The sequence below is a fragment of the Poecilia reticulata genome, linkage group LG20 (assembly GCF_000633615.1).
Source record: "Poecilia reticulata strain Guanapo linkage group LG20, Guppy_female_1.0+MT, whole genome shotgun sequence".
In the NCBI taxonomy this organism is placed as follows: domain Eukaryota; kingdom Metazoa; phylum Chordata; class Actinopteri; order Cyprinodontiformes; family Poeciliidae; genus Poecilia; species Poecilia reticulata.
The window spans coordinates 16,376,799-16,395,640 of record NC_024350.1 but is presented as its reverse complement, the minus strand read 5'-3'; the positions used below and the strand labels follow the sequence as shown (position 1 = coordinate 16,395,640).

Genomic DNA, 18,842 nt, shown 5'->3' with positions numbered 1-18,842 from the left:
AACAACCTCAAGGAGGTTGTTAAAGGGAAAGCGTTCACGTGGAAACCGGGAGTGTAAACACCTCGGTGGACGGAGTCAGCAAGACGCCGGCACTTTGTTCGCTGCATTGTTTGTGAGGAGATTGATTGTGAACTCTAATGGGCATGTCTGTGCATAACAATGGCTGTGTAAACAGAGCGATGTGGAGCGCACGCTGTGGCGGGGCCCCACCCCCGCCCGTTGCTGTACCTGGTGTCAACAGGATGACGGAGGTGACGATCAGCGAGCAGATGACCAGAATGACAAGGAGGGCGATCGCTATTCCCTTCCAGTTCCTCTGCGGAGGGTTGCTGCCCACCAGCTCCTGCAGGAGACGGAAGAGGAGAAGAAAGCTCATCAGTGAACGATGACATGGAGCTAATTAGGGCGAAAACAGAAAACGAACAAGAGAAACTAAAAGAGCAACATCAAAACAGCGGATGATACGTAAACGCTCCTGGGAAGACGAGATTGGGGCGTGAGTCAAGGACGAACATGAGTCAGAGTCGCAGCTCCTCAAGGAGACGCGGCGGCGGCAGCGGGAGGGGAGGGAATCCTTAATGAGCCGAGCATCAGCAGCCATCACACGCAAACGAATGTGACAGATAAAAATGGAGCTCACGACACGTCGGTGAATTGCAACGCTTGGCGACGGTGCAGAGAGGAAGCTTTGGGGGCTCGCAAAACGGCTCTGAGTAATGAGCAACCTTGAGGCATATTTTATCTGCCTGACCTATGAATCCAAAGAGCAACGAGCTGATTGGGGTTTGGTGTTGTTCTCTACGAGGAATGGCTCTTTAAAAGCTGAAACTAAACAGAGCAACTCTCCCAGAAACACGGGGAGCAACTTAAGGAGGTGTATTTATACCCAAAGCAAAACAGAATTAAATGGATTGACACATGGTGATCTGCAGCAGGTGGTTCTGGGAAATTACCAAGCAAGCAGTAAATTTGCTCAATTTATTATAGAAAATGTTCCAAACAGTGCAGTCAGCAGCTACGGATCATTATGAGCGCGCTCCAAGTTTCCATTCGGAAGCTGTTTCGGCCTCTGCTTTGTCTTCGTAAAGCCTGGTGTCAAACCTCGTCTAAAGTTAAGCACCAGCTATCGGTCGGTACGCCGATGACAAATGAATTAATCTGACCAATTTTATGCTAATGCTACTTTTTAAAAATGTCTTGTACAAGCAAATTCAAGATTTGCTTGTACAATTATTGCTTTGAGACAATAAACAACAAATGTAATTGAATATGCATTAACTAACGCAAACAGTGGAAACCATCTTTGGGGTTCAGCCAATCAAACCCCCCCAAAAAAATAAATGGCTGGCTTGCAAATGGCCACCACCGGCATCTCAAGAAGCATTGGGTCTTCATTTTCTCTCAAATATTTCAAATATACTCCACAAAAAAAATTCGAGAATTTGCAAATTTTCCACTAATAGTACAAGTTATGTTCCAAAGAAAAACTGATGTACAGGGCAATCTTTGACTGCCACAAAAAATACAGCAGACACAAAACATATTATTCAACTGTATGCAAATCACAGTGTGTAAGAAAACTGTTTGTGTTTCACATTCTGAAATGCAAACATCAGGACAACATCAATATGTGCAGATTCACAACTGAAAAACACTTTTAATAAGGAAGTCAGGGATTTAGTTAGAACTCATTCCTTTGTTTTAGCTTAGATTTTGTGTTTTTGTGCTGCAGAAATGCAAAATTTTACCAAATATTTCTGGTCAAGTTTCTAGTGGAAATATCTTAGTGGACTTGGAATAAGAAAACTAACTCAAAAGTAACTTTTCAGCAAGATATACAAGCTTGTTTTAAGTCAATAATTTCATAATATTGAGAACTAGTTCCACTGTAAAATTATTTAACTTATAACTAGAACATCTTCATCAACTTTAATAAAACAAACTCCTACATCTTGCTGAAAAGTCACTTGCAAGTTAGTTTTGTTGGGAACACTTTATTTGAAGGGGGGTGAATAAGACTGTCATAACACTGTAATAACCATGTCATAACACTGTAATAAACATGTCATAACACTGTAATAAACATGTCATAACACTGTAATAACCATGTCATAACACCTGACATGAACATGAATAAGCCTTCATGAATATTTATGACTGTTGTCATAAAGCGTTATTCGGTAAATTATGACACTTTTAATACAAAGTTGACATTCAAAATGTCTTTATGACAACTTGACATTAACCAAGAAATCATTACTGTTTAAACTTTACCTTTAATAACATAAAGTTACCTAATTTTTAAAGTGCAATTAGTAAAACTTTTATAACAAATTTATAGCAGTAATGATTTATTGGTTAATGTCAAGTTGTCATAACAGACATTTTGAATAATGTCAACTTTGTATTAAAAGTGTCATAATTTACCGAATGACGCTTTACGACAAGTCATAAATATTCATGAAGTCTTATTCATGTTCATGACAGGTGTTATGACATGTTTATTACAGTGTTATGACATGTTTATTACAGTGTTATGACATGTTTATTACAGTGTTATGACATGTTTATTACAGTGTTATGACAGTCTTATTCACCCCCCCTTCAAATAAAGTGTTACCGTTTTGTCTTCAAGAAAAGACAAAATTAACTATAAACTAGACCAAATTATATGAGGTTTAAAATATTTTAGCTAGGGATGAATTACAACGACGTTTGTTATAGTAACGTGACAAAAGGCAGAAAGATGATAAATTATGCAAGATGTTGATGAAGAAACAAGAAGTCCTGAATGTCTCCCCAACATCCCCAAACAACAAAGTGCCAACTCATTAATAGCAGGGAATCTGCCAGCAGCCTCATCAGGTATAAACAGTTAGAGCAGGATTAATACGTTTTTTAATCTATTTGTAAAGGAGAATATGTCGAAGCAGAGCACACACTTCAGGGACCTATGACTGCGGTGTTAATGAATACACACCGAGGCTTTAATGAAGCCGAATGGCTGAGCTGAGAAACAAACCTTTTAGTGACCTCTTTCCCAACATAATTGAAAAGAGCCCAGGAAATCATTAGTCTGCAGATAAGGGCAATCAGGCCCAGACTGTCCATTACCCACATTCATTAAAACCAAGAACCAGTTCGTTAGTGGTACGCGTGTTTGATGACCAAGAAGGACACATCAAGCAGACACAAGAAGGAGAAGGTTATTGGGACTTGGATTGTGATGCCGTACATCTGTGAGGTCTGCTGGGTTTACGGCGGCGAGTCTGATTTCCTTTCATAGGCTAATAACTAGAGCTGTGCGTCTTGGCTGACCTTTACAATCTTTATGTGTTGAAATGAAAAGAAACAATTATTCCTCCTGCTGCTAGACTGATGCAACATGTTTATTATTATTTTACACGGTAAACCTCTGGTGCTCATGGAGGTCAAGGACCACAGCCGCTAAAAACCACCAATACTTCAGACTAGTAGTCCAGAAAATTTACTTAGAATAATAATAGCTCACTTTCTAAGTTAACCTGAAGAAAAGTTACACGAAAATCTGAAATTATATCCAATAATAAAGAGGCAAACTCACAAATGCGCTTATAAAAAATATCTATACTCCAGTTTTTAGTTTACGTTTTCATCTTCAGTCAATTTAATACATGAACTCTGAACTTGCCCAGACATTTATAGCTCTGTGCCGCCACGAAGTGCTCCACCACCCGTTTGTTGAGACCGAGGTGATATGAAATGTATTTTACGGTTCGCCCATAAACCTACACTTGCAGTAAGCATCGACTACAGAACCGCTCCCCGCCGTGTTCAGTTTATCCGCTCACCTGTACAGGTACACCCGCCGCGCTCTTCACCGCCACCAGGCAGCAGCTCCAGGAGGAGAAAAGCCGCCGTACTCCAACCATCGCACCAGTTATTTTAAGGATGCTTATTGGTCCCCCGAAAAACTATAAAAACCCAGAGTCAGTAAAATCCTCCCAGACTGGACGGTTTGCTGCTAAAACTCAGCTTTCGTCAACAACGTGAGAATGTTGCGCAATATAAATAATCACCCGGCCAGAACACGGTGCACTAAATAATAAAACATAATTTAAAGAAGCTTTGAGGCAGATACATTTTCCTCAAGAAATTTTAACAATCGAGGTGCTCAAATAATTTGAGGAATCGTTACCGCCCTACTTCCAACCCATAAAATCGCTCATTTTAAAAGTTCAAATACCAAAAATGCCTTAATATTAGGAATGTGCGATAGTGCATAAAATTCTTATCCCGATATATATTGTGATGGGTGGCGATAACGATACACAGCGATATGATTTGTATAAAACTTAGAATAGACACTGGAAAAAAAAGTCACATAATTGAATTGAGTGAATGTACACTGCTCAAAAAAATAAAGGGAACACTTAAACAACACAATATAACTCCAAGTAAATCAAACTTCTGCGAAATCAAACTGTCCACTTAGGAAGCAACACTGATTGACCCGACGAGGGTCCCTGTTGCTTCCTAAGTGGACAGTTTGATTTCACAGAAGTTTGATTTACTTGGAGTTATATTGTGTTGTTTAAGTGTTCCCTTTATTTTTTTGAGAAATGTATTTGTATGCTTTTAGTGTTTGGGTTGTGTGTAGCTTTTATTTGCGTTTATCGTTTTTGGTGTTTTATTTCGGCTATTTAAAATATCTTCTATTTACAGTGTTTAAGTCCAAATTAAATTTGGATTCGATGTATAAATGTAAAGCGATAGATGACAGAATCCTTGCTTTGGGTGAATGTGTAGAGAATAAAGGTTATAGTTGACCTGTAAAGTGATGGAAACAGATCTCTATTCTCCCCTTTTCAGCATGCAGCAGCTCCACACTCACCCCTGGCTCAGTGTCATGTTTCACACTCTGTGGCTTGAATAAACAGCAGTAATGTCGGCGCTCACTCTGCACATTCGCACATGACAGTGGGTGAGAACTGAAACAGACTGGCATCTTGTTTTTATTCAGGTTTGGGGCTGTATCCCTCAGACTTCTGCACCCTCTCTGTCATGTTTTGGTCACGCTTCAACCCTTCCCGTCAGCGAATCTTCCCTTCAGCCTCCTAACATTTTATTTATTCAATGTTCCAGCAAGGTCTGATGTGCCACTTGTTCCTTTTTTTTTTTTTCTCCATCTCATCTGTCTTTTTTTTAATTCTTGTTCCTGCCGGTCGCTTGTAATCACCTCTACATTACTTCAGCACATCAGGCCTGGCTAATTAGTCCATTTGTTATTATAATTATAGATCATAGAGGCGGGATTGGGAAGGTTAGGCAAGGTTTTCAGCCTGTCTGCTTCCCTGAGTTCAGTGATTAGCCCTCAGGATTAACACAGAAAGCTAATTTTGCTCCTTTTTCAGGAGTCCAGTTGTTAGCATAATTTAAAACATCATACTGCGTTGGTACAATTTCTCTTTTTGAAAAACTGTTTAGCTCATTAGCTACAAATAAAAGCTATTTTAGCTGTTTTGCAGCTTCAGTGGCTTGTTTACTCTTAATTGGCTGTCGGCTGAACTTTGTTTCTAATTAGTCAAGCTGTCTGTCTCCGACTGCGGAAATGGAAAGGGCACCGTTGTTTTTATAAAGACTTTATGCTTCGCAGTCGTCAGAAGAAAACAGGATGATGTGCAGAGAAGTCTGTTATCTTGATGCGAGTTGTTGAAGTTTGATGTGCTGCATGTGTCGGTGGATCACCGGATTCCTGATTGACCGACAGCAGCATCAGCTCTGGCGTCCCACAGGGTGTGTCCTCACCCCACTGCTTTTCTGAATGTACAACTCTGTCTGCACCTCAGTGACGGGTCTCCGTTCAGACAGGATTAGACGGTCCTCACTAATAAATATCTAATTTATCTGGATGATAAATTATCCCTGAAACTATTGTGATAAACAATAATAATGTTGTTTTGAGACCATTTTCAGGTAATATGGTTTTCCCTCTGAAAGACCAACAACTTAACACTGGAACTGGAAGATCATTTAGAAAACAATAAATAAAACAGAAATAAAAGACACACATACAACCAAAACCATAGACAAAATGATTATTATAAAAATATTGATCACCAGAATGGAATTTATCAAGCTCATTTTCACTTATTATGCAATCTATTGATTGAAATGCAATTTATAATGTTTATATTTCATGAAGATTCATGAAAATATTGTCTTTTATTTATATATAATTTTACATGAATCTATATATTGGACGTCATGTTTTTTAATGACTTACTGCATGAACAAACTTATTCACATGTGGTTTTAATTGCGTTTCTTATTTAGTGGAAACGCCACAATTGCAAAATCATATTTTTTCAACATTAGCGGAATATTGAAAATTTTTTACGCACATGTAATGTAGGGCTGTGTAATAATATCGATTTTGCGATATATAGCAATATTTTTCTTCCTAGAAAAAAAATCGATATTCATCCGCAAGTATCGTAACGTCCAACCTTCACCTTGCTCACTCACTGCTTGCTTCACCGGGAGAGTGATTCGGTCATCAGGCTTAGAGTGATTCCTTCAGATGTTAAGTTAAAAAGGTATCAAACTATTCAGAGCAGGTACTTGGTGACTTTATTTACTTTACCAATGCAAGTAAGCTACAGTTTGTACTGTTTCAATTAAAAGAAACATGTTTTCTCACCACTTCTTTGATTCGTTTTGTCCAGCTGTCCACTTTAAGTCTGTGTCCAACCAGAGCCAGGTGTTGTGTAGTTGGTGCTTTTAATCAGTTTTCAGTTAAATCCAACTCTATAACAGTCACAAAATGTCACCAAAATCACTCTGTCCCTCTAAAATCTTTGTGTCGCAAAAGTGTATTGAATTGTATCGTTTGCTGAATATCACAATATACATCGTATCGTATCGTGAGATTATTGTATCACTACAGCCTTAATGTAATGAAACGCAGCTGATAACAGGCTGGTAGGCGCTGCGGCTACAATCATGTTAGCTTTATGATGCTAACCTGACTTCATGTATTTTACCTGAAGACGAGAAGAAAACGTCTCTAAAAACATAATGAGTGCTTAATCGTATAAAATATCTGCAACCTACTGGATTTCTGGCATTGTTCATATTTTAAGCCGGTTCTACGACAACGCATGGAAAGTCACATCAGAGGAGAGAGCGGCCATTCAAGGAGACTGCAGCAAACAAAGAGAGCAGCATTCCTCTGCAAAGGAAGCCTCGGAGTGCAGCAGCAGCATGCCAGGAGTCGATCTGCAGAGAATAAGGACTTCTTCCCTGACAGACACCTGCTGTTCGCTCGCACAAGCTGCCAACTGAACGGATCAAACTTGCAACAGGGCCCAGACAATCGGGAAAGAGATCCAGCTCATAAAATAATAAGACCCATGTCTCTCAGCTCAGATGTAGACTGAAACATGTAGCTGGGAGAAATGGAGGAAGATAAAAGTCTTTTACTCTACAAATTTAATAGGAACTAAGGACGCCTGAGGGTTTATGAAAGGCTTTCTCTTCGAGAAACTTTTGTAGATGTATGGCTTTAAACACTGAGGTGTACCGATAAGAGGCAAAAACAGAATGATAGATTAAATTACACACAGACGTGCACTGTTTTTTTTTTTTTTCCCTCCAGTCGAGGCATAACGAGATCTTGCAGTAACGAAGTAACTTCTTGGGAATGTCTCTACCAGCTTTTCACATCTCGATTCTGTCATTTCTGGCAGATTTTTCTCTGATTAACAGCTCTGGCTCAGTCAGACTGAATGGAGATCGTGTCCTTGCCAACTTTCTTGCCACATACTGGCATAATTTCTTGGTTGGATTTAGGTCTTGGCTTTGACTGGACCATTTTAGCACATTTATAAGCTTTTATCTAAATGATACCATTGTATTTCTCCGTCATTTATTGTCATTTGATCGCAAATGACGATAAAAAAACTTACTTCTCAGGTAAAAAACAACATCCATTCAAAATGAACTTTATCAGGACGCCAGTTTCATAAAAAATAAAGTGTGACTTTTATTGAAAAATGCTTTTAAAGTAAAACTAAATCCATGTAGAGGTAAAACCCCGCCCCCAAAATTTGTTGAAAAAAAAAATACCCCAAAAGTGGGCGGGGCCAAAATACAATGAGGGACGTGGTCAAAGTGGGGATGAGTGGAGGCTTGGGGCGGGCATTTATCGTATGGTTGATCATTTATCGTGAAACTTTTGTGAAATTTTCCTGATAAATTTAATTGGACTGTAAATAAAAAAAAATATATAGTATGATCCGAAATGTTATTTTTGCTTATTAATCCGCTATTGGTTCCATGAGTGCATCAATAAATTTGAAAATATGATTAAATGCTGTTACTGCGTGCAGATCAGTGATATAAATCAACCTTCTTTAATTAAGTGTTTCAAATGGCCGTTTTTCAAGAACAGCATTTGTGTTTGTGGCGTTAATATCGCAGTCACAGCCGTACAGTTACCGACAAAATTACAATTATTTTTTATCATCTTAATTATCGCGATAATAATCTAAGTCCATATCGCCCACCTCTCAACTTGATTATATTTTGTGACTAAATACGTTATGTTTAGCAACTTTCCAGGCCCCTCTAGTGACTTTTATTAATTTTTTTATTCCACACAAGAGTCTAGCACTTATATTGTTTACATAAAAATATCACAATTTGCACAATAACATAAAAATGCCACTGTAAAAGTCCAATTTAGAGATTAGTTCATCTTAAGGGATTTTAAATATTGTTAATTTAAATTTATTGTTACATCTGAGCAGCACAACTTCAGCTTGTTTGCTGCGTCTGATTACAACAATTTCCTGGGAGGACTGACATCTTTCTGTCAACAACAGCTTTCTTCTTGCTCTTACACAAAGACACAGTTACAAAACAAAATAATAACATTGCCATGTACATAAAGTTATATAAAAATTGAATGTTTTGTGCTGGGAGTTGAATCCGCCTCTCAGTGACGGCAAATGAATAAACGCTTGACAATGAAAGGGTTACATGATTAAAGCAGAGCTTATTATCTGATGGTTTCAGTTTCTCTCTCTCAAAGTGTAGAAGATGTGGTCCAGGCCCAAAATTGAGGGATTTAGTATCTCCGCTTGTTTAATCCTCCTCAAACCGACTTGATTTCTGCAGAACCATGAACACGTTAATCTGAAATTGTCTCCCTTCTTTTATTTTATTTTTTTTTTCTCTCGGGTTCCTTTTCTGTTTCCCCTCTCACCCTGGTTTGTTTTTCTTTAAATTAAAGATTTAAAAATCGAACTCGCCTGGGTTTATCTGCGTTTCACAGGTCAAAAAGCATCCGGATTCCTCGAGGCAGGCTTGTCATTCTTGTCCATGCCGGGCGAAGCGATGGGCTGCAAACAGACAAGCCGTCTTGTTTGTTTTTCCAAGACAGGAGAGAGCTAATTTACAACCGGACCGGGTGTGTGTGTGTGTGTGTGTAGATGCAAATGTTACTTTTTGAGGTTTTTCCACCTGATTTGTTTGATTCGAGTATGAATCTCCTCCCGTCCATTAGCGAGCGCCTGACCTCTCTCTGCCGTCTGAAATCACAGCTGCTTGTTTTTAATAAAGCAAAGAATATTCAGCAACATAAAAAGAAAAACATCATATTTTACCAATAAATACGATTTTTTTACAGCCCTATAAACTCAGGGCTCCTTTATATGCCAGTCCACATTGTGCAGAGGCAATTAATCACATTTAGTCTGTTTGATCATCACTATGGAAACAGTGGAAATAAACAGGGTATTTATCCCTATGGCTATAGCTCTTCTGCATGGTAAACACTTAATGACACAGCTAAGCAAGCGATGAGGCACACGCGCATGGGGAGCGCGTCCCCTGCTCGCATCTCATGCATAACGCATGAGGGCAAATTTCAATTTGTCGGTCCTCACACAGATTCTTCTTCTTAGGAAAACAAAAACAATACAGCCGGAGTGAGTTTCTCCCCGTTTCGTCACCTTTCCACGCAGCGGTGAGCGTCTCCGCGTCCGTCAGATGAGGGAAAGTATATGAGCAAAACTTTATGAGGCTCTGCTCGACAAAAGACCTACGTTTACCTCTCAGGGTGGGAAATAACCAGAGTTATTCCTCAGTTTAACTTTTTGTGCAGCTACTGTTTAAGGACCATTAAGTGACAAAAACCTGTTAGAACTGGTTTTTAATTTGCTGTTACATTAAGTTTATGCAATTAATTTGCTTAGTGTTGTGTAAAAAATGGAGAGTACTCAATTTACATATACCAAGAAGTAAAATCTTTCAACTTTTATCTTTTTTTACGTACCTTTATTGTAGTAATTCATGAAAATATTGCCTTAAATGTGAAAGATATCATAAAAAGACATAATTTTGACACCTACATTTAAGTTACTTTGGTTAAAAAGATTCAAACTAAGATCATCTCAGCTTCCTTTGAATACTAAACATGACATTAAAGCAGTTTGACTTTGTTGAGAATGATCATAATTTATTCATCTAAATACGTCTGCAGACGGTTCCACTCACAAAAGGTCAAGAGGTCAAGTTGGAGGCAGAACCGAAGAGATTAAAGAGCAAATATATTTACGTTTTTATGTACGAGACCTTTTTGCTGGGATGTTTTCTCAGTTGATGTGTGACGACTTATTTGGAAATATAAAGTTTATGTATGTTTATTTGTTTTTATTTCATTCTGAAGATGTTTTAGTGATGTAATGAAGTGATGCGTGGACGATGCTGCAGCTCAATGTAAATAAACTAAACATTTGTGTTTGTGAGCATAAAGTTCCTCAGATAAGACAACATGTTGGTTTTCTTTAGTTTTTACTTAGATTAGCCTTTCCAAATGTTCCTCCTGCATGTTTATCCATAATACAGTGTAGTGATAAATGTTTTTTTACCTGTGTCTAAACCAAATCAATGAGTCTGTGAATCGGTATTTTGACGATTCTTCTTCTTTAGCCGGATTAGCCGTAGCAGCTAATGAAACTGTCACACAGCAGCAAGCAGTCTTCAGTCAGAGGACTATTCATAGTCACTGCATGATTGAGTGCTACAGGAAATCCATCCTGCCCACATCTTCACCATCCACAACAAGATAATTAGATGAGTTAAAAACAACAATTCATTTTCCTTTGGGATAAATAAAGTGATTTTGAGCTGAATGTACATTTCCAAAAACAACCAGACTGCACAAATGGCCTTTAAATTCCTGGATTGAGTTCCAGGTTTTGAAACTTTCTCCTGACTTGTCTTCACTATTTAACTGGAAAATGGATAAAAATGAAGAGACCATCAATGATCTCAGGTTGAGCCCTTTAAAAAACAGCCTGAAATGTTTTTGACACGTCCACAGAAAGTATTGTGGATATTTTGGACTGAGGATGATGAGTTTTAGAAGCCTCTGGGGTTTTCAAATCTGAAACTTTTCCTCTGTTGTTTAAATTAGATCCACATAGATTACAGACGACAAACTCCACAATAACCTGTGTGGCTTAAGTCAATATCACCGCCTGCAGTTTTTCCATCTCAATACGCCTCAGAAGGCAAATCCAAAGTGTCAACTTAAACACATGCACTCCATAAACAGATCACCAAGCAGCAAACTGTATGCACAAGTTTTACCCCGAAGACTGGGAGTCAAACAGATTCATCATTAAAGGTTTCTGTTTCTCTAGGGAAACAGTCAGTAAGGCTCCAGTTGGGTGCAGGTCTGAACTGGTGACTGTGCATAAGCAGCCTTTCGACTCAGCCCGATAAGCTTTTATCAAAAAATAACAGTTTCCAAATAAACCAAGAGCAGGCACATCTGTCTGCCACTCTTTGAAAAGCCTTTAGTTGGAAATGAAACATGAAGGAAAACGTCTGTCCTGCCACCAAAAATATGAAAATCTATAAAAAAATATTAGTTTTTTTCACGAGACAAAGTTTCCGCTCCAGGTGTGTCTGCTATGAAACAGAGGATCAGTGTGTTGGAAATTATTCCATGCCCACTTTTAAGTATAGTAGAGGACAAACCCTGCTGCTAGGAAAAGCCCTGGGAAACGTTTTAGACAACACGGCATCATTTGCTCTTTGAAATACAAAGATATTTTAAATAAACTGCTTAAAGCGTCTCCTTGACGACTTAAACTCGGCTTTCACTTGGTTAAACAACGCAGAAACAGGCTTTAGCAACTTAAACTTAAGACTTTAAGACCATGATGAATACAATTTAAGACCTGTATCAAAACAAATCTAGAATGTTTACACATAAATAAAAATATCGAGAGATTTAAGTTTTTTTGTAAATAGTTGCACTTATTAGCCTGTTGACGCAAAAAGCTAGCAAGCTAGCAAGGGTATATTAGCATGTGACTTAAACTTTCGCCTGACAAAAAAAGACCCGCAAGAAAAACAACACTACATATGACAAAAAAGATCTGATTAAACTCTTTATAGTTAATATTTTTAACAAATTCAAGACTTAAGGCCTTCATTTTAGATATGTGAATTCAAGACTTTTTAAGGCCTTCATTTTTTAGATATGTGAATTTAAGACTTTTTAAGGCCTTCATTTTTAGCTACGTGAATTTAAGACTTTTTAAGGCCTTCATTTTTAGATATGTGAATTCAATACTTTTTAAGGGCCTTCATTCTAGATACGTGAATTTAAGACTTTTTAAGGCCTTCATTAGATATGTGAATTTAAGACTTTTTTAATGCCTTCATTTTATATATGTGAATTTAAGACTTTTTAAGGCCTTCGTTTTGGATATGTGAATTTAAGAGCTTTTAAGGCCTTCATTAGATATGTGAATTTAAGACTTTTTAAGGCCTTCATTTTAGATGTGAATTTAATACCTTTTAAGGACCCTGAAGAAAACATTTTTCTACAATGTTTTCAGTTCTTAGACATAAATCCTAAAGAAAACCTGCGAGGTGAGCGGAAGAGGAGACAAATTTGGATATTTAGATAGTTTATGAATCGGAGGCCGGCATTTATTGTATCATTTATCGTGATACATTTTTATTCTTGTCATGACAAATTCAAATTTTTAATGTTTAAAAGCCCCTGAAACTGTTATTGCCTGGATTATTATTTTTTACCATTTTTCTCCTCTGCTTTTTCATTAAAGGTGTCAATAAATATGAATTAATTTGAAAGTACGATTAAAGACAGTCATACAAATCACACTTCTTTGTGTGACTGGTGTCCTAAAGAAGCGCATTACAAATGAGAATGTTTTTAAAGAGCCGTATTTGTGCTTGCGGGGCAGCGATTACCATTTTCCGTCGTTACCACAATCGTGCGACAAAATATTGCCGTAAAACTTTAAGCCCATAACACCCACCGCCACCGCCGTACCTCACAATCCAAATTAAGAGCAAAGAGCCTCCGAAACAGAAATCGGTCCCTTCCAGCTGTCAGGAGGGCACAAAACGAAATTCACCTGCCACCACTCAGAGCATCGGCTGCATAAAGATCAGTTTACTCTTTTTATCTGCTCACCTGCTACTTAAGTTTTATGAGATGCGGGTTTGCTGCTGCTCAAGCTCACTCGAGTGTTTCTGCATGGAAACTTCCCATCTGCAAACTAACTGGAAAGTCATCCGAGCCACTGTGGAAAACGGCGAGTGGGGTGGAATACAGAGCGGATAGACAGACTGGAGGGAGCACTTCACTGCAGAGTGCTGTTTGTCCCCACAGCCCACACCCACTGCCATTGGTATTCACCGCGGCCAGGCGGCAGCGTGTGCCGCATCTCTACAGAACAATTTCAAATTGAAAAGCATCTTTCCCTATTGTTCTTATCTATCAGCCTTCATTCAATAACTCACACTTGTTGTTGCCCTCCTGCAAAATAAATTGCAGTCATGGAAACAATATGCGGCAGCGCCAGCCGCCGCCGCTCGCTTCCGGGAAATAAAACGCCCCACAACCCACTGCTTCCAGGAGCGGGGGGCTAATAAAAAGAGGCTGCTGCTCTTGTTGATGTTTATCCAGGCTAATGCTTTCTGGCCTGCTGTGTTTTTTATCCCTTCCTCAGACAGGAAAATATGACCATTGATGTCCACAGAATAGACTCCCAGTCTCTTTCATATCAGAGTGTTTGGCTGAAGAGCTCTCAGAGCGACAAAGGCCCCGACGCTGAAGAGAAAGTATTTTTCTTTCTGCTGAGAATAAAAATGAAAATCACCTGATTTCACCTGCGACAGAATAATACCAGCACTGTTTGGGGATCTTTCTCCGCTTTCAAACCGTGCCCACAGAGGAGGCTGCTTACGCATTTATGAGTGAGGTCACGTATTACGGCCACAACACCGAGGGCACCGAATACGCACTGCAAGTTTTCTGCAAAAACCCGAAGGACGGGGAAAGGACAGGACTGCAGAGTCCAAACATGGATCCATTCAATACGTCCGTTTGTCCATATTGTCACATTTCCACAGCGACTGAGCAGAAACAGTCATGTTCCTTTAGCTTTTCTTCACATTTTGTCTCATTACAAGCAAAGACAGACCAACAAAAAGCAGCGCATAACAAATAAATGGTTTTGTTAAAAGTTTTTACAAGGAAAAATCTAAAAAATCTGGTTTGTATTCGTAACATTCTGACCTTCAGAAGTCACATTTAAAACCGAATCCCAATGTAAATCAAGCCATTCTGTGAATAAAAGCAGGAAAAGACTGACACAGCCATCTATCTAAACAAAGAGTCAGCACTGCAACTCTGGATGAGCTGCAGAGTTTCACAGCTCAGGTGGGACAATCAATCAGCAGGTAAACTGGTCTGGCTCAATTGAGAAAAGAATAAACTTTAAATTTTTTATGTAACATCATCAAAATCCGGCTGCACAGTGGCGCAGTTGGTAGAGCTGTTGCCTTGCAGCAAGAAGGTTCTGGGTTCGATTCCCGGCCTGGGGTCTTTCTGCATGGAGTCTCCCTGTGCATGGTGGGTTTTCTCCAGGTACTCCGGTTTCCTCCCACAGTCCAAAAACATGACTGTCAGGTTAATTGGCCTCTCCAAATTGCCCCTAGGTGTGAGTGTGTGTGTCTCTGTGTTGCCCTGCGACAGACTGGCGACCTGTCCAGGTGACCTGTCCAGGTGACCCCGCCTCTCGCCCGAAACATCAGCTGGAGAGGCACCAGCACGTCCCGACCCCACTGAGGGAAAAAGGGTGCAAGAAAATGGATGGATCATCAAAATCATCAAAACACAACAAATATGTTGGTGACTGAACTCTGAACATGTTGGGTTTTATAGGAACTCAGTGTTTCAGCTGTTTTGCAGTTTTCTGGACGTTTGTGGTGCACAGAAGCTGAATGCTAGTCAGTTAATTATTCAAATGGTTTAAGGAAATCCAGCAGCAGGTCATTCAGCATGCATGGGGCGACAGTGGAGGGGAAAACTCCCCTTTCACAAGAAAAAACCCAAAATTATTCTCATCGCCGGCAGATTTTCTTTAGAAATCTAATCTAATCATTTTGTTCTGGTAGGAAATGAGATGAGATTCACTAGTAAAATAAAACATTCAAGAAAAATCACACACTTCCTGTAGCTGCCGCTCAGATCTTTGTGTATTTTTGCTTCTTTTTATTTTTGGTCAAATTATCTTTTGCAATTAACTCAAAATCTATGAGGTTGAAGGCCAAAATGAAACATCAAGTTTGTTATTTTAAATCTATTTTCCATCTGCTGAGCCTTTTCTCCCTTTTGGAGATCGAGAAGATGCAGCAAACACTTTGCACCGTTACTGAAATCACTTTACTCCGCTTCTCTTCAGCTCTGCCTCCAACTTGGCTTCCTGTTCGTTTTGACTGCGACCGTCTTCAGAAAGATGCTGATGAATAAATTATGATCAGCTCTCAACAATATTAGAGAGTTTTAGCTTTCAAACAGCTTTTATGTCATGTTTAATATTCACAAAGCGTTAGAAAGTAAACTGGACTCTTAGTATTCAGAGCTGATTCTGCAAATAGTCAAGACTTCCACTAAAAACGCTTAAACCTGCCTATTTTAACAGTTCAAACACAAAAGTTGTCTTATTATGCAGAGTAGAAACTGTCCTCACTGCTGCAGAAGCTAATATCTACAGTTTTTATCTCTAAATTCATAAACCTGGAAGAAAAACATGTTGGATGCTTTTTCTACAGCAGCCATTTAAACAAGAAAACGAGAAAAACTGAAAATAAAATTTATATCTCATTAAAACGGGCTGCACAGTGGTGCAGTTGGTAGAGCTGTTGCCTTGCAGCAAGAAGGTTCTGGGTTCGATTCCTGGCCCCGGTCTTTCTGCATGGAGTCTCCATGTTCTCCCTGTGCATGCGTGGGTTTTCTCCAGGTACTCCGGTTTCCTCCCACAGTACAAAAACATGACTGTCAGGTTAGTTGGCCTCTCCAAATTGTCCCTAGGTGTGAGTGTGTGTGTGTCTCTGTGTGTCTCTGTGTTGCCCTGCGACAGACTGGCGACCTGTCCAGGTGACCCCGGAACGTTAGCTGGAGAGGCACCAGCAACCCTCCTGACCCCACTGAGGGACAAGGGTGTAAGAAAATGGATGGATCTCATTAAAACAAAAAATATTTTAATTTTTTAAATAAGATGCGTCGTAAAAGTTAAACAGCAACACCTGCTGGGATTTTTAGATATAATAAGAAGAGTCAGTTATGCCTTTTTAACACTTTGTATCTTTATGTCTCATTAAAACCAGAAACTTCTTCATGAGATATAAAAATGTGTCTTGTTACAATTAAAAACATTCTTGTTTTAACAAGTTTCGCATCTTGTTATGAGACGGCACTCCTGATTTTTTTAGTTTTTCCCCCTAAATACTTCCGTACATTTTAAAGCACATTCACAAGCAAGAATGGCCCAGTCAAAGCCCAGAAGTAAATCCAATGGAAAGTCTGTGGCACACACTCTTGCTTTTATTTCTCAATAATAATAATAATAAATAGAGTAGCATATATTTTGCGTATTTGTCGACAAGCTAAGGTGTTAAATATTAATACAAATATAACCATAAGAGATAAAGTGTAAAAGTAGAGAAATATGCATTATTCTTGTATTTAATATTTGTTTATCACATGAATTTCATTAAAATATAATTAACTAAAACAGCAGAAATACTTATTATCCCTTTGCTGACGTTCAGATAAAAACAGAGCCGTATCTTGAAATCTTAAAAGTGAACCCAGGAGGATTCAACAGGTTTCCAAGTGGCGTATTTATTAAATAATTACTCGTTCAACGCCTGTGCTCAGTCTTCATTTCAGCATCTGGCTGCTCGTTAAACACGCCGACCTTCAGGAAAGTTGTGCTGCAGAGTTTGGTAACGAGTTTAAGCGTTTCAAAAAATAAATAAAATCACACAAACTGTTTAGATATAATTATTATGACGTCTGCAAACACTTCAAATTCTGATTTCTGCAAAAACGTGTCAACAAAATTATTATTTTTTTCTTAGCCAAAGTCATTGAAACAATATTAACACTTGAAATATTTTATTTTGTGTGGCTGGAATCAGGGATGCACGATATTGGATTTTATGTCGATATGCCGATATTTTTGATTCATGCCGATATTTTCTACTTAATGAAACTATCTGGCTTTCTCTACTGTGGCATTAACTTTAGTCTGCTACCGAATGCAAATGCTAAAAAGGAGGGAAACACTTTCAAATTTATTCATGTTATTTGCTCTTTAAGACAATAAGAACATTCAAAAAGTGTAAATTTTACATCATTGTCACTGATTTGTCATATAAAAACAAGACATTTTATATCAGCGAGTTATTTTGACAGAAAGTCCGATATTAAATTTTATCGCTAATATTGGCAGATGCATGGAAGGAATCGTGTTTTCAACTGAATAAACTACATTTTGAGCTATACTGTAAAGTTTTAAGATGCACCTGCAGTTGTCGGGGGTATTACAGGAATAAAGACGTTTTATTTTGAAAGAAAGAACGATAAGCCTGTACAGTAGCGTCCAGCACGGTCCACTGCTTCCCTCTGTTTGAGAGCCGACTCAGCTGTTTCAACAGACGAAGAGAAATTAATCTGAGGTTTGAGTGTTTGCTGTTCTGATTGTTGGGTAAATGTAACAGCCTCTGCAGCTAAAGTGACCTCGGTGTGTGTACAAGTGGAAACACGAGCAGGCTGCTCTGCTGCTGCTGTGGAGGTTTTATAGATCCTGCAGCTCGCTCCGTGTTGGGGAACACGCCTCTTTGAACCCAGACGGCTCATTAAAATGTCAGGCCATGAGCCGCTCTTCCTACGCCAGGCTCACCGGAACATCACGGTAGAAAGTTGGGACTCTTTCTGCAATACCTGGTAGGAAACGTTGACATTTCCATTACTACAACTTCCTTCTGTTTTTATTTTCTTTCTTCGTTGCAGAACCAACCTCTCCTTAAATCCAGAAGCTGCCTGAGAGAAAACTGGAGTGATGACTCCAAATTGGACTTTTTTTTTACGTGGAAGTGGAAAAAGTTCTGCCCACAATTTGCAGAATTGTTTTATTTCTGCCACGTTAGACGGTTTTGAAGCATCAACTTTTTTTTTTTTACTTTTTGCCGATAAACTATGGAGGGATTTATTTGTGCGTGCACACGCCGGCCTTTAAACTCTCACTGGTTGCCATGGTTACCCGCTCTGACCTTGTTGTCTTAACATCAGCTAGCACGTTGTGACTATTTATCGCAGCGTGATTATGAATAAGTTATTCTACCATATTGACATTAGTGAAGGAGACGCGTGTAAATGACCTGCAAGCGTTAAACGCAGGAGAAAATGAGCCAAATGTCGGATATTACGAACGAGCAATTCGTTCTCTAAATAAGAC

General features: G+C 38.9%; 1 protein-coding gene across 6 annotated transcripts in view; it reads right to left on the bottom strand.

Annotated features, from left to right (window-relative positions):
• Nucleotides 1-18,842, bottom strand: part of dpp6a (dipeptidyl-peptidase 6a) — a 301,390-nt gene that overhangs the window by 73,312 nt on the left and 209,236 nt on the right. For all 6 annotated transcript variants that reach the window (XM_008396391.2, XM_008396394.2, XM_008396392.2 and 3 more), the window contains one exon: nucleotides 229-343. In XM_008396391.2, coding sequence (XP_008394613.1) covers nucleotides 229-343 — 115 coding nt within the window. The remainder of the gene's footprint in view (nucleotides 1-228; nucleotides 344-18,842) is intronic.